Source organism: Porites lutea, chromosome 13, assembly GCF_958299795.1.
Source record: "Porites lutea chromosome 13, jaPorLute2.1, whole genome shotgun sequence".
NCBI lineage: Eukaryota > Metazoa > Cnidaria > Anthozoa > Scleractinia > Poritidae > Porites > Porites lutea.
This window is the reverse complement of record NC_133213.1, coordinates 6,477,145-6,500,909: the sequence shown is the minus strand read 5'-3', so window position 1 is coordinate 6,500,909 and position 23,765 is coordinate 6,477,145. Positions and strand designations below refer to the sequence as shown.

Genomic DNA, 23,765 nt, shown 5'->3' with positions numbered 1-23,765 from the left:
GCTTCGCGGTTGCCGTGCCTTTTTGGCGATAGAGTGCACTTTTGACGTCATTTTATGGCATATCGCAAAGATCTTCCAAATTTGGTCAACGCTACCTGGTTATGAAACGGAGCATGTTCTAAATGAATATTAATCGATAGATTTACAGCAACTAACATGACCGGAGGTGTGACAATTAATCCACTTCCCAACCATTAGGCAATTATTTTTTCAAAGCTGGACATTCTGGTACATGCCTCTAGCTGCCCTTATTATCTTGCTCTCGCTCAGAGAAGTTTAAGCCTTGACAATCATACCTTATGTTCTTAAATCTTTAGGTCATTCTTAAATAAATTTAGAAACCATTTATTAGCCTTCATCATGAAAGAATGGCTCTTGTTTTATCAAGAATACTTTGAAAAGAGGTCTGACTCTAAGTATGGGAATCACAGAAAGTCGCCATCACTACAAAAACCCTATATTACTGATTGTATTTGGAAGAAAAAAAGCTTCGGTCGTATAAAGAATGGCGCGATTTGTACGTGCCTAGTTGCAATAAATTAAACTTGCTGCGGTGATAGTTTATGCCGTAAACGCCTAATAATGCATACCTCAAACTTCACGTTAATTAAAGCCAGGTCTCCCATTGTATTGAAGGGGGCGTTGTGCCTATTAAATTTAGGTTTATTTACGTGGCAAAAGTTTGCAAAAAAGGGGAGAATTATGTAAAGAGGTTTTTAATTTGTGAATTTACAAAAACTTATTTCTACACAGAATTGGAAGTGGGTATCTTCAAATATTTTAACATTTTAAAAGCTTATGAAAACTGATTTCCTTTGATCATAAAATTTTGTAAGTGCAACGAAAGAGATTTGTGACGATAAGCTGCTATCTGACATTAATCCTTATATTTAACAAAGACCTTTGGCGAATATATGACGCAGTATTGTGTCGATATCACGCTTATCATGAAATAATAAAATGTAAAAGTAGATGTTATTTGTGTAGCTTATCAGTTAAGTAAATCGATTCAAACGCTGTGATGTCAAGAAATCTCTTTTGCTTTCCCTCACTTGAACTTGAAAGCAATTTACAGGGCCGGTTCTATGCGAACTACCCAAATACGATTGATGAAAATCGTCGTATACTTGGTAACATGCCAAAAAAAATGTATCCTTTGTAGTGTCCCACTTTCAGGGTCACAAATCCATTTGTCTAAACTTGTTCTTTCACGCCGTGTTTGAATTGTGTTCGCCTGTTTTAAGTTCTGTCTTGTCTTACGAGTCGATACGAGCAAAAATGGTCGGGCGTGATTAAGGCGGGAATCAACATCGTAGTTGCTGGCAGTTTTAAGTTTCAGCGTGCTAAAAGTTTGTTCTAATGACCAAGGGAAAGGCTAAAATGAAACGAAAACCTAGCTAATTATTCGAAACGCACCAAGCCCAGTATCCGTTTTGTCTTTTATCAGGCAGCGTAAAGTGGGGCATACTTTATCTGATTTATGATTGCTCATGCTCAGTCAGCAATGGTTTGGACGTTTTCATCGAGCCGGTCCACTAGCGTCTAGGTTCGAACGTAAACAAGGTGTATCATACTTTCAACAAGAGAATCGAAGGTAACGAATTCCGTTTTTCTTTAGCTTTGCTTTTCTTTATTTCGCTGACCAAATCGCTAGAAGTTCAATTTTGTTTCTGAAATCCTGCTCAAAGTTGTTCAAGCGGTACCGCTTTGAGGGGCCAATCCATGGTCAACGCGCCTTACATGAAAAGTCAGGGGCTATTTTTAAAGGGAACCACTCAAACCAGGACCGTTGTTAACGTCAAAACTTGAAAGTAAAAACGCAAATGATTTAAACGAATTTCGGCCGAAGACCGCCATTAGCAAGAAACGCTGTGAACTATGGAATGTTTTTAGGCCAGGTTACCTGGCTCCTGCTCGAATAAACAGCGAAAGTTTTGGTATGTGCCGTGTTTCTAAAATCTCGTTTTTTAACAGTCGTTCTTCCTGTACTACTTCGGCATAGAAATGATTAAAATAGTTCTGAATAGAATCTTGAGCAAACAGGGAAGTAGAATTATTGAACCGCCATTTTTTTCGTAATTTGTTTTGTGGTTTGAAGAATCTTGTCAAGGCAAGTTTAACCTTGTCAAGTGACCCAGAATCCTTATTGACAAAGATTCTTAAACTTTCAAAACTTAATTATTTTCGATTTCGCGGCAAAGGCAACTACTCCAAAAAAGTAGAGACTAACAACATTGTTTTACTGTTCGCGACATCTACTTCATCCACTGACTCAAAATACACCGTGCCGTGAAAATCGAGTAAACGAAGCAAAAACTGCAATTTTACCGCACATTGCTTAACACCGCAAGAATTTCTACCCGACAGCAATGTTTGTGTTTGACAAAGCATCTTGCAGAGCATAACATATAATGCATACCAGCTAACATTCAAGCTTAAACGACCAAAAACTATGAACGGGTTAAAAGATTTTTTTCAATCTGATAGGATTTTCCTAAAACACCAACTTATAGCGGCGTCACAGACATGTATTTTCGTCTGTCTAAACTACGTTGTCATACTCGCGGAACAAAACTGTGGAATCTACTCAATAGTTCAGTATTGATTTGAAGAAATGTTTTGGTTTCAATTTTACTGAATTAATGTAGACATTATGTGTCGTGTTCACAAGTTGAAAGGTTTTGCACAATCTAACGAAAAAGCTTCTATGTGCAGTGGCTTTGAAATGGGGCGGCTTTTGTAGTTCTTTATAACAAGAGTTTTAGGATTACTGGTTCTTGGTGAGTATATAAATTGACTGATAGCTTTCAGTGTCTAAATTTAAAGCCTCAAAAATTTACATACTCAGCCTTGAGTGGAATCTCATTTAATAGAGTTTTTTTGACCGGAATTAGTTTCAGTTTGCAGGACATACACTGGTTGCTAATTGTTGTGGCTATCGGTTGTGTCCTTTCAGCGTTGTCTCAGTGACCTCAGCGACATTTTAGTTTCGAAACCTCATTTGTTTAAATACCCCGTTCAATTCTCAGAAAACTAAAATAAAAGCACGAAAAGCTGAGCTTTAATTTGGGAGCAATACAATCCAACAATTTAAGTGATGTCTAGTGATTTCAAGTAGACGGTTAAACTATGTGGATTCATGTAGACGAAGAGTGGAATCCTTGTCTTAAACTTGTTAAATGCGGCCGATATGAATCATGTTCTTAAATCGCTCTTGTGGATGTTCATTTAAATGATCTGTCTCTTTAAAGGTTCATTCATCCGTAGATAAAGTTACGATCCTTGGACGAAAGTTTAAAGATTGGCCTTGTTCTCAAGTTTACTTTCGCGCTGTTAGCATCGCAATAGCAGATAACAAGATATGTATCACGATATCACAATATTATTGATTTGATACAGCATCATATATTGACCAAACTACTTCAGTATTAGAACCCTTTAAGCCCCAAGAGTGACTAAAATCAATTTTCTCCTGGTGATATCCATATTAGGTTATGAGAATAAATAAAATGATATACTCAGGGGAAATATTTTGATCTTCAAACAAATTCTCTCAACGAATTCTCTTAGGTAATGTATGGAGATCAGTCTTGAGTATTTGTATGTGGGTATTGCGGCTTATAGGGGAAATCGAATTTAAATTTTGCGGACATGGCAATTAGCATCTCTTATTTAAAGCTAAAGGACGGATCTCAGCCCTGGAGGGTTTTCCCCTAAATGTAAACAGGAAGTATCTTCAGAAGTTCAATGGCTGAGTTGTGACAATGACTTTATAAATAGGCTGATAACTAATTCGTGCGCATGCATTCCTATGTTAGATTATATCAACTCCTTAACGTGAACTCGGGCTTATCTTCTAGTTTCCAAGGTACGGAGTGGTTGTAGTTTCGAACTAGATGTTCTAATTGGATCCTTTACGTTGTGAATGTGTTACATAAACGTGGAAACATTCTCGTTTAAAAGAGCGTTACCTTCAAAATTCTTGAACTAAAGAAAGACGACTTGATCTGCTAGTAAGTAATTGGTAAATGTGTTTGTTATTGATTAGTTTTTTTTTTCTTTAATTTGTTTATACCAGCTTCAATTTTCTCGCAGAACTTTCTGAGGAAAAGTCAATAATAACTATACGTCCCTAAGGGGGTTACTTTTTTCTTTCTAAACTAAAACGCGAATTTCACTCTGAAAGGTTTACTCATACCTCGTTGGATTAAGGGCATTCCTGAAACGCAGTTGTATAATTCACTGCTCAATCCTTGATTCTCGACGTTTCCTCAGTTCATCCTTTTGTTGACACAAAAAATGCTAAATGCGGTAAAAACATTACAATTATTAAAAGAAAATAATAGTTTGTTATAAACATTACTCAGCAGAAACGAAACTTTTCCGTATTTTATGTATATTCGTGACACATTAATTTTATTCCACCGTCGGAACACTCTGTTTGTTTCATCGCTTTGCTGATTTTGTTTTCAAAGCAGAAAGTTTTTAGTAAGAACGTTTCGATACTTCAATCAATTTGTGACGCTAAAGTTACTAATTAATTCAGTTTCCAGCCTCTTTATATGTAGTTTTTAAACAACTTCTTATTAATAATTGCAGTGCTACAGACCGGAGGGTATGTGTTGATGAATTTTTAATCACCGGCCAGCACTCAAACGTACATCACTGAGACAGCTATCTAGTGCTCCAAAAATCGATCATTACCTGCGTCTAATACGAAAGATTCTGTAGTGATGAAAACTTTAATTGTGATGAATAATTCACCCGGTTGAGTTTTGGATGTTTAGTGAACAGGAGAACGTTCCACGATTATCAGGAGGCTAACAATTACTATCTGAAACTATCGAATTGGAAGTCAAAACGTGGTTACTGAAACACCGGTTTCTTTCAGCTGCCGTACGTAACCTTAATGCAAAAGTATCCTACAGCAGCCACTAAACGTTGACAAAAAGTGTAGCGCTTTTGTCTTTAGAGTAACCGATGGCAAAAGCTGCCTAGAACCTTACCCCAATACTTCAACTACGTATACAGTTCAAAGGGTGTTCTTGTGGAAAGCTATTACGACGAGAAACAGACCATAGGTAACTTTATATGGCTTTGATTAGCGAGACGAGTATTGCGTAGTAGGAGTTGAAAAAAGCTTTCTTCTTCGTATTGTTATTTGCTTGAGGAGCTATGTTAAGTTTCTTACCATAGAACGCTGGTAAAATAACAGTTGTTTTGCCGAATAAACGAGATGATTCACAAGGATCGGTTAGTCGGAAATTTCGGCCAGTTGGTACTAACTTAAATTAAAACAACTTATCGATAAATTCTTGTTTTAAAGTGATAACTGAATTTCGTCGAGATAAAATTCAGAAGGAAACCGAAATTATCCAAGCAGCATTCTGCGTTTGGTACCAGAGTACTGGAGCTTTAGTCAGTTTTGTGACGGGAGGAGAGAAGATAAAGTGTTTTGTAAAGCCCATAAGCCTTACACTGAACAATGCAAGGAGAATCATAGATGGCGCTGTTGTTACACGTAGAGCAAACGCCTTCCAGCATTGTGGTCTGAATTGAATTCCATTTTGCTTGAATTTGATGTAAGTTCTCTTCTCTACTGTTTTCTCCAAGGTACTCTGGTTTTGCCCCCCCTCCTCGAAAACTGAAATTCCATTTCGATATGGGTTGTGGTATATAAAGAGCTTTTTTGTGGATATATGCTATCAGTAAAACAACTCTTTATTTATTTATGTATTTATTCGTTTCATTCATTCATTCGTTCGTTCAGTCTTTCGTTCGTTCGTTCATTTATTCATTCATTACGTTAACATTTTCTGGGATGAGCTTATCACCATTCTTAAGTTTCTACCAACTTTGATTTTAAAGATATTTTATTTGGCCATTTTTGCCCGGATAACGATGACAATATTCTTGTTAATTATATTATTCTTGAGAGTAAATATCTGATTTTTCGTTCAAAGTTAAGTAAATCATCTTTCTCGACTAGCCTTTTATTAGTAAAATGCAAAAAAAAACAACGAACGTTTCATTGCGAATAAAAATAACAAACTCCACTTCCACAATAAAAAGTGGGAACATGTCCTGCCGTTGCACTGATGGAAATTTATCTACAGGTGGAGGTATTCCCCCCCCCCCCCCGACCCACCATGAGTCCCAAATTCTTACACATGCTGAGAGTTCGCATACAGTTAAACGTAGTACCACCAACACTGGCACTACCAGTACCACTACCACCACAACCACCACCACTGCCACTGCCGCTGCCTTTACCATTGCCCTGCCTCCACCACACCTATCACCACTACCACTAGCCCTTACTACTCTTACTATCACCACCACCACTACCACTACCACTAAACTGTCACTGTCACTGCCACCACCACTACCAATTACCACTGCTACTCTAACTAATACCACCACCACTACTATCAATGCCATTATCATAACCATTGTCAATGCCACGACCACTGCCACTGCCACTGCCACTGCCACTACCACTACCACTACCACTACCACTGTCCCTGTCACGACTGCTGCCACTATCACTATCACCACCACTACCTCTGTCCCTGCCGCCAAGACCACAGCCAATCTCGTATTGTAAACTATCAGTCTCAGACGGATAACGGTAATTCAATTAGATTCAAGTTCGGCGTTGAATTGCAGGTTTGTCATCTGTTATCGCGTCTTTAGTTGCCTGTAAGAAGGATGGGATACCCTGAAATGTCTTGCCGGGTCTAGGCGTGCAGCACATTCTATCTCCTCTTCAAATTTAGTCCTTCATGGTTTATCCGTCTGTTGGATAATTAAGCTAGACAGTAGGCCATATCCACTGTGAATCAGCAAATATTGTCACTTAACTCACTTTTTTCTTTTATTGTAGAAAAGTTCATTTGGTGGTTACAATGACAACTTTGTCCTCATTTCCTCATAATTATGAATTGCCAGTTTGGCCTGCTCCTTCAAGCGACAACTGTGAGGACTTATATCCACTTGAACCTTTCGACTTTGGCTTAAACGACTTTGATATCCGCCGTATATTGGATCCCTCGGGCTTAATTTCTGTAGATAGCTTTCCATTGTTCAGACCAGAAACTCCTGAGCCTAGTCTACTGCAAAAGATTTCCACGCCCGAGGATGTTTCTTTGAACAGTATGCAAACCCTTGGGCAATTAGAGAAAACATTTACCGCGGAGACCATGATCCTCAACAGATTGCCAACTCCCGAGCCAGATCCAGTGAGCGTAAACTTCTCATACCAGCCGGGCGCACTGCAAACAACAATCACCACCGAGTCCACTCCTTTGTACGATGCACCCAATTCAAACTCCAGTTATTTGTACAACCAGCCAACTTTAATGCCTAGTCCACTGCACGGGGTATCCACCCCCGAGACCAGCCCACTGGACAGCATACCCACTCCAGAGCCAAGTCCGTTGCCAAACAAGCCCATACCTGAGGTCTTGTGCAACACGCCTGCTCCTTTGTGTAACGCAGTGTATAGTTCCCCAACCCCAGAGTCCAGCCCAGTCGAAAGGATTCCCCCACCTCCTCCTCCAGGAACCAGTCCTTTGCAGATGTTTGAAATAAAACCAGAGGCGTGTAAAGATACAGCCAATTCTCCCTCCAAATTCCGACAAGTAGTTTTGAATCCGGAGAAAAAGGAAGTGTCGATGGATTGTGAGGGCAATGAAACTTCTTTTCTTAGATCTGTTAAAAAGGAAGAAAAACAACAGGATTTCCCAGGTAAGTGACAACCACTTCGAATTTTCTTTCGCTCGTATTTTTGTTCACAAAAACTGTTTTCGTCTACCATGGTATGTTCTTAAACTGTATTCGAATGGTCTAGTTTCCTGAAGAAGCCACAGACTAACAGACGTAACTTAAGAATTGCTTTGCTCCTTTTCCACGCGGAAGTGATTTATACTGGACAGCCTTCATCTTGAGTCACTATCGGTCTTACCCTTTTCAAAGACGAACGAGTTTATGTGTTCGTGAGCCTTCTCTCAAGACAGAAGAAGAAAAATGGTGTCGCTTAAGTAGTTGTGGACTAGGTCACCTAAACCCTTTAATTTCCAAGCACGATCGATAAAAAAGAATCTGATTTCTTATCTTCATCATTGTTTTCAGATCGCGAGACTTTGGCAAACAATGAAATAAAGGCTGAGAAAACGGAACAGTTTTCAAACGATGCGGAAGAATCATCTAACAGTGGTAATTACTATCGAACCTCTTATGACGGATTCCTTTACTGATTTAATTCTGCCATGGTATCAAGATAGAATATTCGCGGTCCTCATCCAAATCAGAGGTACAAGGGGAATCTTACCTCTGTAGCAAGGTTTATAAGGCAAAAATCCACATGAAAACGCCAAAAATTGAGAAAATTTTGGAAGTTGAACTGTAAAATAGGCAATATAGCAACTTAACATCCTACTCTCACCTTACTGATCCTGTTATAAGGGTTAAGTATGTATGTATTTAAAATGTTTACGTCTAGCTTGTCTGGCATCTAGACAATTATGTTAACGCCGTCCGGAAAAAGAGGAGGTGGAAGCTAATATTCTTTCTTTTGTTTTTAACTCAGATCGCCCAGTCCGTCAATGTCAATCTCGCTACTCTTTTCGCGCTAAAAGAGGAGGGTCGATGCTTTCGCAGAGTCGACCAACAGGTATTTCAAACAGTTTAAAATAGCGTTTTACCTAAACGCCTTATACGTGTATCGCGTGTTGATGTTAACCATACTTAATTTTTTACAGCAATAACAATGTCACAGTTGTAAAAGAAATAAGACTGCATACAGCCGCATTGCAGAACATTACTACCCAGTACATTGTTAGATAGCTTACATCTTTACATTACATCAAAGTTTTTTATCCGCGGATTAAAGCTACTCGACCATGCATATAAAGCAAAGTGTACCTGCACAAGAAGTGCTGGAAAGACTTCTCTAACAGATTTTAAAATCAGGGTAGATGGTTTTTTCAGTTACACTGTAGAAAATAAACAGACGGTAGTTGAATTGAACAACGTATTTAAAGGAGGGGTAATTTTCCGTAGCTTTCATTTGAATTTCACACTCCATAAATATAGTTGATGCCCACAGGCTCAAAAGTTAGGACAATCTTGCACAGCGTACTAAACACTAGCAGCGGGAAGGTCCTGCTTATAAGCTTTGATACGAATAGTTATTCACAAACTCTGGTGTAAGAAACGCTTTGCAGAGCATGCTTAACAGTAAACCACAGGAAAGAACTGCTTATTAGCTTTTATTTCACCGGTCATACTTTATAGAATTTTTTCCACAGATATAAGAATCACTTTGTGCAGCAATAAAGAGCACAATAGAATAGTACTGCACAAAAACTAGAATCAACTTTTCAATGTGTGACTTAAACGCTTAACAGTCTTTTGCTCTGCTGTTATAAAGAACTGGCCGCGTGAACACACAAGAAATGAGATAAACCTTTAATCTCGTACTCAGATCTCTTATTGATGTAGCCGACAAGAGATCTGGGTACGAGATGAGTAAACCTTTCCTCCGGACCTTTTTAATGCTTGCATGAGTATATGTATGCAAATGATAACGTCGAAGAAACAACTTTTCAGTCATAAAAGTGTATTTTGTTTTTCTTGTTTGCTTGGTGACTATTATTGGAAAAGCACTGTAATGTGGAACTCATTTTTCGTCGTAAACTAAAGCTAAACATTTCATTTTGATTCTCAGTGAGAAAAACAGTTGTACTGTGGAAATTTATTAAGGAGCTACTCGAGAAAAACGATCCATGTGTCAGTTGGATCTCACGAGAGGAAGGATCCTTCAAATTCGTCGACTCTAAGCAAGCCGCGAGACTTTGGGGCCAGCGGAAGAACAAACGAAATATGACGTATGAGAAGATGAGCCGCGCGCTACGTTACTACTACGATCGGCAAATCATGTTCCATGACGAAGGACAGAAACTTATGTACAGGTTTGGAGATGGGGCTAGAGAAGATAGAGGGCAAAGTGAACCTGATGAGTCGTAGAAGCTATATTTGAAAAGACCAAGGGAAAAAAATCATTTTCTAGTTGGTTAACAAGGGCCTGAAAACCAGGAGGAACCAGATTTCTGAAGAGGCTTTCCTAAGGTGCTCACATAAGAAGATTGTGCCTGAATTGACCAGTGGGTCTAAAAGGACTAAACTGGTGTTTAACGGATCTCTTTTAGATTAGAATAATACTTATTTTTTAATGCTTCATCATCTTCTTGATTCCTATCTTTTTTTTTAAATTTTATTATTTGTTTTTATAGAATATAAACAACTCCGAGCTGCAAAGCTTGTAAGTTTAACTTCAGAGGACTTGTTTTTCAAAAGAACATATTTTTTAAATAGAATCAAAAAGGATACAGACATCCGCATTTTGCGTTGTCTTCAACAAAAAAAAATGCATTATGACTTATAGCAATGGCGTCTTTTTATACTTGTAAAGTCCTTTTTCTCGTTATAGGACCGACTTTTTTTTACCAACGCTAGTGTTAATATTGCGAAAGATTATAAGCTTATTGACCTTTATAGAAGGAGGGAACATATATTTTTATCGTATGAAATATAGGATAAAGACATCGATTTTCTTTACACTTGGATTTTAACGCAGAAACTTTGAAACTAATGAATCCTAAAATTTAGATTTTTCATTTTCCTTTGATTTTCGCTGCCAGCAAGTATAGTTCTGTAATTCTAGTAGACATACCTGATTAGAACAAATGGACATGTAATGTTAGTCACTGTTTGGCTTCCGATGGAAGAGATGACATCAATTGCAATTGGCCACACTTTTGTGCTATCGGTCCAAAGCTTTTGTGGGAGAGAACATCAAGAAAACGAAGTGAAGTTCGCTATGGTGTTTTCACCCTCAATTGTCACTCATATTCCCGGATGTAGCAATAGCTTTTACCCATTGGTCCACACTTACTCTTATCTTTTTACTGAGATCATTCAAAAGGAAACTTCGTTCAAAAGGAAACTCTAGTCTCTGTTTGTACAAACGGACTTCAGTGTACTTAAGTGTAAGTACGGATTCTCAATCAAGTAGGTTATTATAATGATAGTGTTAAAAAGCAACAACAGCAACAACAAACAACATATTAAACAACAACAAAAAGCAGTACGTACATAATTTAGTGAAGACAATTTCTTCCTTCATTTGTCATTTACAAGACAATACGCGTTATGGATTAGAGCAATGGCGTCTTTCGGTTTATACTTGTCAAGTCTTTTACTCAAAAGACCAGTTCGTTTTTACCAAAGCATGCATATAGTATTAATAAGGCGAAAGATTACAAGTTATTTTTTTATAGAAGGAGTAGATAACTTGTTTGTAGTTTTATTTTTATTTGTTTTTTGGATTTTTATAAAATAATAATATGACTAAGGGCCGCATCCTAAAATAACCAAATGGTTTGTAACCCATCGCGTCCCGTTTCGTGGAAGTTGAAAGCTTCAAAACCCCGTTGGCCTCCACGAAGGTCGCGCGCTTTTATATGAAAATGTCCAAAGACATCTGCTGCTTAACGTCAAACAAGATAGGTCGTAAAATTGTTTTGGTGATACTGTAATTAAATTAGCTGCATCAGATGAGGTTGGCTGGTACTTTTCCAAATGAAATTTATACTAGATCTCTGCTGGGATTAATTTTAGAGCAATGGGAGACAAAGCATTTGGTTTGAGATGGCCTTACAAATAAACTATTGAATAAAATACAGTCAAACCACGCTAATACGTACACTAAGGGGGCCATAGAAAGTGTCCGTAATAACGGGGTGTCAGCATAAAGCGGGTTGTCATTTAGAGAAAACGTAAGGGCTTTCTTTCCCTAGGGACAAAGCAAACTGTCCGTATTAATGAGGTGTCCGAATCAAGTGGGTGTCCATGTTAAGTGGGTGTCCGTATCAAGTGGGTGTCCGTATTAAGTGGGTCTCCATATTAAGTGGGTGTCCGTGTTAAGTGGGTGTCCGTATTAATGAGATGTCCCTATTAAGTAGGTGTCCGTATTAAGTGGGTGTCCGTAAGGCAGGGTTTGACTTGTATATAGGCTGGGAAATGAATGGGGATAAAACGTGTACACGCACTGTAGATAGAAAATTAACAGATGATTGCTTAAGCTTGTATTTTAAGACAAGGAGAATGGAAAAATTATATATATTTAGTCATTTTGGGTGACTATAAAATTTTAAACATATGGGGCCAAATATTTAAACGAAGTCTAAGTTAAGCCGCGGTTTAACGAATCTTTGGACCTCCAGATCTCTTTCTTAGTGGTTTGTTTTAAGAAGATAAATGCTTTTCTAGTCTTCCCTATATGCTTTTATAAAACTGTTCACAATAAATGATGTTTAGATAAAATCATACGGGTTAGGAAAATTGAAAATGACTTAGAACGCTGTTTTGTTAAACACTGGCTAAACTACGTTTAAATATTTGGCCCATAGAGTCGACAATTGAAGAATCTCTAAGATTCAATATAGTATGTGCTAATCGTAAGAGTATTGAGATATGATTATATGATATAATTCAAGATTTTTTTGTAACAAAGAAATTCTGTGTACCCTATAACTGCCATGCAGTTGTTTCTCTTCCTTTACAACTGTTTTGCCTTTCAATTTATACACGCAGGTCGTGAGAGATTGATTTTCGTTTAATCTTCCTCGTTAGTTGTGACTTCTTAGTTCTTTTTTTTTCTGTGTTGTAATTTTGATTGATACACTGTATTTTAGAGGTTTGAAATAAAAAGTTGTCCGCCCTATTTTCACTATCATTAATTTAGCGACAATGGTACAACTGAGTGGCGTGGATCCCGAGACCTTCAGATAGGGGGGGGGGGGGGGGGGGACGGTCATCCAGACCCTGAGATAATGGGAAGGCGGTCTCAAAAACAATTTTTTTCGGCCCTTCGGGTCTCATTTTGGTCTAAAATAAGGGGGTCGGCCCCCAGGCCCCTCCCCTGGATTCGCCACTGCAACTGATACATGTATTTTAGTTTAAAACATTTAAATACTCAACCTCGTTCCCAGGTTCTCTCCCCTACCCGTACGGCTAGGAGAGAACCCTGGGAACGAGGTTGTTAAATACACTGAAACTTAAAAAGATCTGTTTCGGCTAAAAATGTCAATTCATCTGCCGACAAGGCCAAAGTCTGATTCATCTCCTCGTGAAGCTATTTGAGCACAATTAATTCAAAACAATCTCACCCAAAGGCTATTCCAACCCATGCTGAGACTCATTTCAGCCCCTCGGTACAAATCAGCCCCAGGTAACTGGGCTGTATTGGTCCTGATTAAGGGAGCCAAATTAGACCCAAAAAATAGGACTGTGTTTTAACCACCAAAACGACCCAATTTTAAGGGCTGAAACAGTGTTTATTCACGAGTGAAAGAAAAATGAATTTTAAAAACAATAATAATGTTTTAAAAACAAAAAACAGTAACCCTTCTGAGTGGGACAAGTTTTCTCCCTATACCTTCCCACCTTTATCATGTTAACCGATGGAGTGGATAAATATTAAAAACCGAGCTGTTTACAATGGAAACGAATACAGTATGTGTAACTGCCTCTTTAGTGTTATACTTGTTTTAATACTTGTTTTTACAGATTTCACCTTGTCAGATGAGCTTGAAAAAGGGCTTTCTGTCCTTCAAGTGAATTTATTACGAATTCTCAATTTGTCTTAAAGTACAGGTGTAATTTGACTTCCCCCGAAAACTTATCTCGCGCGATGGCAAAATCCACTTACCCTGGGCTATCGGACTCTCAAATTTCCTTGCACGCTGCGACAACGTGTGGATCTATCATTATCAATAATGTTTAAAAAAAACTTTTCAGTAGTTCAAAAATATGCCAAAAAAATTATTGAGTATTTTGAAAATTGTTTAAAAGTGAGTTTTTATACCTGAAGTTTTCTTTGCCCTTGCAATCGCGCCCCCGAATTGGAGAAAAAAGCGAAAAAAAAAAAACGATTGTTATGCAGGCTATTACTCCTGGACCAAGATTATAGGTGGAATTTATGAAAAAAAAGAAAAAAAGACTAGACTAGCTCGCAAGCAAGATGAGGAGGCCCTCTCTCTTTAAAAACAAAACCGCGTTTTGAACGGAACGAAGAGAATATATGTGTGGTTAGCTAATAGTTGTCTCTGTTGAATCAATGCGTTGACTTTTGAGCCTTCTCAAAATGATGATAAAAATTAAAAAACTCTGGTTACAATTTTATCGTTAAGCTGCATTTATTTAAAACCGCATACTCTTGTAAAAGAGAAATCAGGCTTCACAGTTTTTTTTTCGTGTGTGTGTGTGTAAAACAAACCCTTGCTGGGTTTCGTTTACAGGAGCGAGATTTCACGACTTAACAATTTTTTCTTTTTTCCACAAAATATAAAATCTAGCCGGTTTTTCCGCTTAGGCCTAATGTTTCACGCGCCCAAGACATTCAAAGAATATATTTGAATTTATTAACTTCCCAATTCCCAATAGACCTATTCGGCTAACTCAATGTTGTACCCAATTCAAATCTCCCGGGGATAAGATTCTTTGTGTGCTGAATTTGCATTATAATGTGGCATTCACATTTAAATGATATGGAAATTCCTGAAACAAAACGTTTTATTCCCAAAGGGTTTGAATTGGGTACAACATTGAGTTAGCCGAATAGGTCTATTGCCCTGAAGTGTATGTGGTAAACAACCCTTGTTCTCGCTACATAGACACGTGCAGTAAACCAAATCCAATCAGAAATTATTATTCAAATCAGAACGTTGCTCCGCGCTACATTCAAAAATTGCTAACTTCGGTTGGGGACGCTGCTAGTGAAGGTTTCTCAAGAAAGAAAAGGAAGACGCTCTCAAGGCATAATAAACTCGCTATCCGTCTTTCCCAGCTTCACGACAAGGAAGCTAACTATCATGGAAGCAGTCTTGGATGTTAAACCAGCGCCTGAGGTAAATTACATGTTTAAGTTACCGCCAGTTGGGTTGAAATTTGTATTCTGGCTAGTCCAAATTATATATTATTTACTTCGTTGTCGAATGTTCTTGTTATGAAGTTAAGTTATTTGTTCTCAGAGGAGAAATAGCGAGTAGAAATGTAGGCAAATGCTCGCCAGGCAAAATTAGTGCATGACTTTTGAAATCCCTTTCGTAGCTCGTATGAAGACGTACGCGTGACTGTTACTAAAATGTAGGCGAAGCTCAGTGGAGATATCAATGTCCTGATAAAGTATTAAGATAACGCAGCAATTCGTGTCATGGTCTTCTTCCAAATTCATATTGGTGACCAGGAAAGGAATTGACAAAAACGACAATTTTTATTCATTTTTCCTCGGTCTACAACAGCGAGATTTTGATGGAGGTTAACATCACAAAATGAGGCCACCGCCCCTTTAAATAAAGATGGACCTAAAGGAAGCTATCACGGAAAGCCTCCAAGTTTGCTAAAGGTGTTTTCGTCAATTTCTATTTATTTAACAAGTTTTATATTTAATGGAATACAGAAATTTACGTACCATTATACTTAAACTGAAGTGTTGAAGATAGGAAACGTAAGGGGCCGTGGTTGTCAAGTGTTAATAGTGCAATTTTGTGCACTTCTTCTCGGTTTTTGCTTACACTAAACAGGTTGGAATATTTGAAATTTATTAAGATCATGCGACTTTCTTACGTTAGATGAGATTGCTCTTACATTCCAACGAAACCTTAGCCAAGTGAATAAAATGAATTGACAGAATAAGTGATACATACATGCAGTCAATATAGTTTAATTTGGCTATAAACAGTTGAGATGATAATTAGACTAGTGACGATTTAATTTTTGGATTAATATTGAATCCTGTGACTTAACTGCAATATAGTTGTAAATCATTGATTAGTTTTTGTCTTTTTTATATGTTTCCGTTATTTTTGACCAGCTTTTGGCTAAATTGCTCTGAAGCAAACAGGCAACCATTTGCCATCCAACCTTGATTCAGACCTCATATGATATAACCAGACCACGCGTAAACTCTCGCGCGCGTAAATGGATTGCGACAGAGCCTGAATGATTACTACTGTGTTAAACATTGAAATTAACGATTCTTATTAGGAATGGAAAAGATTCGCAAAGATCGTCATCAGAGCCACACCTCATGTGACATAACTACATTACGCACGACGTCTCGCGTGAACTCTCACGAGAATAGATTGCGACAGGGCCAGACTAATTACCATTATGTTAGGCATTAAAATTTACTATACTTATTACAAATGGAAAAGAGTCGCAATGATCGTAGCCTGTACACAGACGTTGTTTTATTTTTCTTTTCGAAAACATTGGCGAGCGCGAGTTCTTCTTCCCCCACCCCCTTATGCTGGGGGTCAATAAATCCCCCCGCAGTTGTATTTTTTGTCACGCGCGCTCAACGGACTTTGAAGAGAAAATAGAGGGCCTGCGAACAGGTTACAATGATCTTCACCAGAGTCCTTAATCTTAGTAATGTTGCTTTTCTTGCAAACCTTTTTCGGTTTAAAGACGGCTTTTCAAAATTGCAAATGATTTCAAAAACTAAAGCATTTTCGTATATTTTTCTCCGTTTCTCTTCACGCAGCTCTCTGACGCTTAATTGAGCCATTTCACTTTTTTTTTACTCAGCTCGTCATCTTTTCAATTTTCAGCTCAGCCCACAGACTCGACGATCTTCCTCAGGCAGACCTGTCTATCAGACCAGTCTATCAGATCCGCCCCAGATCAGACCGCCACACCAGACCACCAGATCAGATTACCCCACCAGACCACAGACCACCATCCTTGACTACTCAAGCTTCCAGTCATCACAGCATACCCAACCTATTGAAATGGTACAGGTCAGGTGCATTCCTTATGGGTTGGGTGAAGGGGGGTATATAGAGCTCTGGATGAACCTTGCAAAGCATACTTTCCACACACTTTCGGCCTGAATTTTCCGGACTTTTTTGTCGGCTTAACTTAATTGTAGTTAGATTAGCTAGCGGGGTTTCCCGGGCTGGTAAGGGCCTCCCCTGCCCTTTTTCTTAAGTTGGGTTCCTTTGCAGGTGTTCGGTCAGCGACGAGAGTTCGGCTTTTAGAAATAGGCTAGGCTTTTTGGATTCCGTTCGGCTTCATCTTCGGCTACATATTTTGCGCATTGCCAGATGGATTTCGCCACCGCCGTTGTCGTCGTCGTCGTCTTCACTACAACCTCCCGCTTAGTTGCGCGAAATTGAATTGATCTATAACACTTCACTTGATAGTCTTGGCGCTGGTCAAGTGAAGCTTTCATCCGCAAGGTTCAACCAGACAGTGGTTATTCTAAGAAATAACTTAGTAAACTAGAGACTTCAGATCATTCAGCTACAGTGAGAGGACCTCATTTGGCCACTGCTTACAAGCTTAGTGGTCTCTCTGGTTACAGGTAAATAGTTAGTATAGCCTCGCAAATTCGGATCTGCTCCTACCAAATTGACTTTTGATGTTAAACAGTATAGGTGTGAAGTGAAATTTTTCGTTGGTGCGCATTTGCAGACTTCGAACTTGTGCGGGTAGATAAGTTGACAGGTTTCAGTCGCACAACAAAAGCAATCTGCAACCAGGCGTTTCTTCCCGCGAAGAGCCAACACCTTGTTGCAGTTTGCCAGGGAAACTTGGGACAATCCACACACCATAGGCTAGATCGTTTACAAATCGTAAGCGTAGGAAGACTTCGAGACCAATCTACGACGCAGTTTCATCGTTGGAGGAGCACGAATTAAACCGCATTAGCCTGCGAAGTAAACACGAGAATGCTATAATGCCGAATATTTCGGGGACACACAAGTGGAGGCCCACCATACCTCGATATGCGTGCCCCTGAATGGCATTCATGTGAAAATTTCGCTGGTTATAGATAGTCTTTAAGTAAGTAGCAGGAGAGGATACTCTGGTCGTGGCATGGTTGACACTTAGACGATTTGATTTGTCTTCCTGTTAATTTTGCCTCGCTGGGGAGTTTTCTTCTTAGGAAGCCCTGCATTGCACTACGCAGGCACAGATCGTCTACAAATGGTAGGCGTACGTAGTCTTCAAGTCGACGGTTCGCGGTTATTGGTTTCTTCGTTTTTTTTTTCTCCTGGAGTGGTCAGCGGTGTTCTACCCCCGACAGTTCTTGAAGTACGTCATGACTGGGATTGAATCTTATGCAGCACACTGTTCAAGTCATATTTGCTTTGTATATTATGAAAATGTGAATAAAATTGATTTTATTGCGTTGTATTGTATTGTGGGTCCAGTACTAGAGCAAGGGAAGATGCCGGCCGAAGAAAGAAGAGCAAAGAACTTCAAGAGCCATAGAAAGATAGTCTTGTAGTCCAATTACTTAAGTAGGCCAGTTAGCTGCCTTTGCAGCCATGAACAGATGGTCCATGTTGGACCAAACCGGACATGATATGATGATGACGACGACGTTGGTGATGTTGATGACGACGACCATGATGATAGTTTACCCTAAGACTTCATTTTGCTTCTATACAAACAGAAGCCGATGACATCGTAGTGTAAACGACTTCATGATTAGGAAGGCAAGGTAAAACTAGAGGAGACAGCACATAGCAATAACTTTAAAGAGTTGTCTTAACTAACGTTGATATTTTCATAATAAAGCCTCCATATTTCCCCCGTCTCCTTCGAGTGGGAACAAACTGAAAAATTTTTCAAGCGAATGAAACCAATTTTTCTTGAAATTAAGCTATTGGAGATTGCAGTTCCAAAAACTGTTCCAGACAGAAAATGCATTTCAGCTAATCTCGGATGCCATGTACGGCAGTTGTTATTGTTGTCATATAGTTGCACGAAAGCGTTCAAAATTTGCGAGGTTGCAACGTTAGTTGAGATACCTCCTAAAATTTATTTATATAAAATTTAATTGGCCGGCCGGACTTCATCTTTGGAGCAACTCCAAGTCATCAACAACAACATCAACGACAACAACAACAACGACTACAACGACGTCATGGACTATTCATAACTACGCCTTGATCTATTGGATTATGGATCCCAGTATCATTGGTCCTTTGGGGAAGGAACGTGACGACAGAGTACAGCAGCCCATATAAGGTAGGGCTGATTGATGTTGGTACAACGTTTGCGTTGCGTAAACCTAACTCGCTAGGTGTGGAATAGGGTGCGGCAATTATTATTTCCATGGCATCGTTGTTTTTGTAAGCAGCGAAGTTTCGTAGCTGAAATGCAAACATTGCACCACATCAATCAGCCCAAGCAATAATTCAGTGTGGTACAAGGTATGTAGAATTTTTTTCTTTCCTAGGCGATTAGATTTTCGGTTCGATCCATTCGGCTTTTTTCCGGTCTTCTATTCGATTCGGCGATCTGATTTTGGATTCGGCTTCGAAAAAATGTGAAGGCTTGGAATCGATGTCGTTTCGATAGCAAGCCGCAAAGACATCCCTGCGTACCGTCTGGGAGCCCCTGGTGTGTTTCATTCGAGGTGTCAAGGTTTATGGGCACATGTCACACTCCTCGGTCTCACCTAGACGCAAAATTCTCTTAGGAGCGCACCCCATATATTACTTAATTTCTGTAAACGGCGAACTCAATTCAATAAAAAACACTTATACCTAATGCGTTGTCAGTGTGATTTTTTCTTTTATTATAAAGCTTAATTTATAGAGTAACTGTCTATAAGTACTAATGATGATTTGAGTTGCAGGGATATTATAAAATACTTTTTGTAATAACGACAATGAAAATAAAACAAAAATAAACATTGAGTTGTGAGTGTGATGTCTTTAAACGCAACCACGCGCATTGACCGACATTTAGTGTCGCATCAGTGTGTTTTACCGTAAAAACACTAACTAATATTTCATTTTAGGTACTCGGAGTACGTCGAGAATCACATAATTTTTTTCGTTTTTTGGACTTTACTGCCACATTTTTCTACACATCTTTTTGGGCGCTCCCTCTCAAGATCGCACATGGCCTTTTTCACGAACCTTTTCCCTCTTTTTGGATGCGTTCCTGAAGAAACGCATGGCGGCACTAGAAACTTGGAAGTCGGAAGTGAACTCACGCTCGTGCGTCGAAAATCACATATTTTTTTCGTTTTTTTGGACTCTACGGCCACTTTTTTTCTAGAACGAATGGAAACACATCTTTTTGGGCGCGCCCTCTCAAGATCACACATGGATTTTTTCTCTTGTTGGATGCGTTCCTGAAGAAACGCATGGCGGCACTAGCAACTTGGAAGTCTCGGAAGTGAAGTGCTGAATGGATTAAAGGCTATTGTAATAATTGAGTTGTGAGTAATTAAAAAATGGTGAAAAATAAAGTTTAACTAACGAAAAGTATACCATCAGTTTGTTTTTTCTTTAAACCAGCTCTAAATAGTCTACATAAGTTAGATTTTATCGTAACGGAGTTGCTTTTTCAGGAATTTACAATAAAGATTGATCAACGCAATGCCGCTTCAATAGTGTATTTCTTCTATTGGACCAATACTAAGTAATTTAAAAAGCTTTATTTCAGTAACTGCGGACGTCATCTTTTTAAACCTTTTTTTCGCTCGAACATCGCCGCCTCGAAGACGTCTTTTTTGGGCGCGCTCTCTCAAGACCGTTTTGGCTGCACTTCTGGCTGCGTTCCTGAAGAAACGCATGGCGACACTGATTACGACTGAAAAACCACTCCAAGTTCTAAAGGTAATGCATATATTTTTTTTCAGTTGTTTTAACTGTTAGGTTATCTTTTTGTGTTGCAGAACTGGTTCGTGAAATGAGCGTTTGCCAGCGCCTAAGAGGTAAGGACGAATGGAAAAGACCTTGAGTACACAAAATCTGATTGTACGTGAAACGTGCTCTAGATCGTATCCTCAGATGATACTAAAACTTTATTGACAGGATTTAGTGGGATTCAAACCCACGATCTTTGTCTAGTTACTGGTGCTCTTAGTCTACAGAAGAGTGCAATGTTCAAGATGCAGGATCCTGAAAGATGTACTGAATCTGTTTTATGATAGCTGCCAGAAATTGAATGGGCGCAATTCCAATTAAGGTTTTTTTAAAAGGAAATGGAGCTTCAAGTGATTTTCAACAACACACCAAAGCCAGTGTTTTGATGTTATTAATTATGTTTCCAGAAGTGTTTCATTTAGGTTAGAGAAGTCCAGCAGTGTTATGGCAGTCCTGAACTCCCATCAGCAGCGATGTGTAACCTGTAAGTACTGGAATATAGGAAAGACTTGGTCTTCAAAAGGATAAACATGTAAACCCAAACACTGCGAAGTTTTCTTTAAGGAAAGTGTTTAGGTAAATCTTCTGTTCCAGTGGGATTCCAACCCCGGCCGTGAAAATTGCTTCATTAGTAAGCAAATCCTTGTGAAATTTTCCAATGAGATTCAAACTTCAGGACGTCTGAAAGAAGCTGTGTAGATAGAAGTTGATTTTCAACTGTCATTTTGCAACGTTTGCTGTGATGATCTGTTTTTAGTAACTTTTCATTTAGATCTGTGCAATTCCAGAAGTTGTCTCCATGCCAACACGCAGACGGTCTTTACGTAACATTAATCGGCGTAGTGACGTAACGGTATGAACAAGTGACCCTACCGACGAGATCTAAGGTATGTACCAGGAAGGAACAAAATGTTCACCCAAAATAATCTAAAACGACCAACAGGCCTTTGATCATTATTTCAAGCCATGACTTTAATTCCAATGATCATAATAATCCTATTGAGCTCGACAAAGATGAGTGTCGTGTTTTAATTTAACACAAATCCAAGAAGTCATATTCCAAACAGCGTTTAGGCCACTGTCTAGACCAAAACTACATGGAGGAACAAACAACCAAGGATTAAAAGAAATTAGTATCGCATTCAACAGTAATAACCAAGAATAAAAAGTTGCTTGTTTTCTAAATTCATGTTCTCGAGAAACCTTATATTCAGGTCAGAGGATTCCTGATGACAGCGAACATATGGTGCAACCCGAAAGTCTCTTAAGTTGCTATAAAGTGATCTGGACGAAAACCCGCTTGGCAGACCCATAGGTAAGTACAGAGAAAAAAAAACTATACGAAAGGAAAAGGAAAGGAAACTGGTAACAAGAAGCTCATGGCCTTTGTTGAAGTTTTGGACTTGCAGGGCCCTTACTAAAAGCTGCAAAAAAGAGGCTCTTTTTTGAATTTAAACCCGTATGTTTAGCTGTTCATGACGATAAGCAAACTTCATCAAAAAACGGAAATTGAATTAAGTGGAGACATGTCGTAACTTTTAGTGTTGTCTAAATGCAGTTTCCTTATAGTTGAAGGTGCCCAATTTTGCTCATTAGAACACATCCTCTCCGTCATTGGTCTTCTAATCCATAAAGGTCGCTTGATTTGCGAGGTATTAGTGGGATTCAAACCTAGGGCTACTAAGAGGAGCGAAATATGTAATAGATTCTCAGTTGCTGAAAGCTAAATTTCTTGTTCTTGAGATGTATATTATTTAGGTCCTTAAGACTTCAGATGTGACGCCTCGTCGCGGCTAGCTGCTGTCATGAAATCCTCGCCAGTGACTTGAAAATGATATGTTGGATCTTGCTTAACTTGACAGAGGTAGTACAAGACGTGTCTGAAAATAAATTGGGCTCAGATGGAAGCTGTGGGCAGAAAAAATTCTAATAAAAGTTTTTTTTATTAAATGGACTAAGCATGTGTTAAAGCTGCAAAAATCGGGGTGAAAAAAGGGGGTAGCTCCATGTTAATTCTGTCAAAAGCTTCAGCCTTTCCTTCCAGCCTTACATTCAGGTTTGTTTCTTTTCACTAAATTTTCTTGCAGCCTCGTCTCTTTTTTCTAGAGAGAGGTAGGAAGGCACCGTCATGATTATGAGTGAAGGGCTGGCCCAATTGATGACATCTACTGCATTGATTATGGTGATTTAATATCTTGCTGATGACAATGGTGATGATGACGACAAAGATTAAGAAGTGCTGTCAGTGGCAAACAGCGACGGTGGTGGTGATGATGATGTATCTACACATATGACGTTCTTCAGCAGGTGAAACGTGTATTGAGATTTAAACTAGGAAGGTGTGTATCGCAGAGCTTCTCGAGGCTAGGGGAAATCTCGTCCCCAGGGCGCCTTTTTGGGGTTGAGCGGGAGAGAACCCTGGAAGCGAGGTCGGGCTCGGGGTAGGATGACCCGTTAAATGACAAGTATGGGAGGGTGAAGAGAAATGCGCCAAACGCAGAGATCCCTTAATGCACCTTATTTGGCCCCCCAAATTTTGCGTTTATGTATTGTTTTCAATTTCTCTTGGGACGGCTATAATACCCAGGATAAATGAAAAACAAAGGTTATGGAAGATTTTAGAGGGCAAAAAAGGTGCATTATGGGAGATGTGCAAGTGGTGTATAAACTAAATTGTCCAGCTCAAGACCTATAATAACACAACAACAAAGGCAAAAGGGACGTGAGTTTTCCCGATAGTTCGGATGATCTTGGCGTTCTACTCGTAATATTTACAAAAGGCCAGTGGGGATAAAATTAAAAATAATACCATGCGAATGAAGCACATGATGGACTCATTTGAAGCACAAAGGGAAAGAAAAATGGCAAAAAAGAAAGTAAATGAAGAAAGTGGAACAAAAATGAACTTAAAAAAGAAATAAATAAACGAAAAAAAAATAAACAGAAAAACAGTAAAATAAGAATAATACTTGATAAAGAATATATAATGATAAATTGAAAATAAGATAAATAATATGAGGA

The 23,765-nt window shown here is 38.8% G+C and overlaps 1 protein-coding gene across 1 annotated transcript; it reads left to right on the top strand.

Annotated features, from left to right (window-relative positions):
* The first annotated feature begins 1,500 nt into the window (after positions 1–1,500).
* On the top strand, positions 1,501–12,787 carry LOC140923663 (uncharacterized). The gene is made up of 5 exons (XM_073373736.1): positions 1,501–1,594; positions 6,887–7,749; positions 8,134–8,217; positions 8,591–8,674; positions 9,731–12,787. Exons 2-5 carry the CDS (start codon positions 6,909–6,911, stop codon positions 10,027–10,029), a joined length of 1,308 nt encoding a protein of 435 aa, XP_073229837.1. The 5' UTR covers positions 1,501–1,594; positions 6,887–6,908; the 3' UTR covers positions 10,030–12,787.
* The last annotated feature ends 10,978 nt before the right edge of the window (positions 12,788–23,765 follow it).

What these genes read in the sequence shown, in the direction of transcription:
- LOC140923663 (XM_073373736.1), top strand. Translation starts at nt 6,909, where the DNA reads ATGACAACTTTGTCCTCATTTCCTCATAATTATGAATTGCCAGTTTGG. An exon ending in GGAAGAATCATCTAACAGTG is followed by an intron (nt 8,218 to 8,590) that starts GTAATTACTATC and finishes TTTTTAACTCAG; the next exon opens with ATCGCCCAGTCCGTCAATGT. An exon ending in TTCGCAGAGTCGACCAACAG is followed by an intron (nt 8,675 to 9,730) that starts GTATTTCAAACA and finishes TTTGATTCTCAG; the next exon opens with TGAGAAAAACAGTTGTACTG.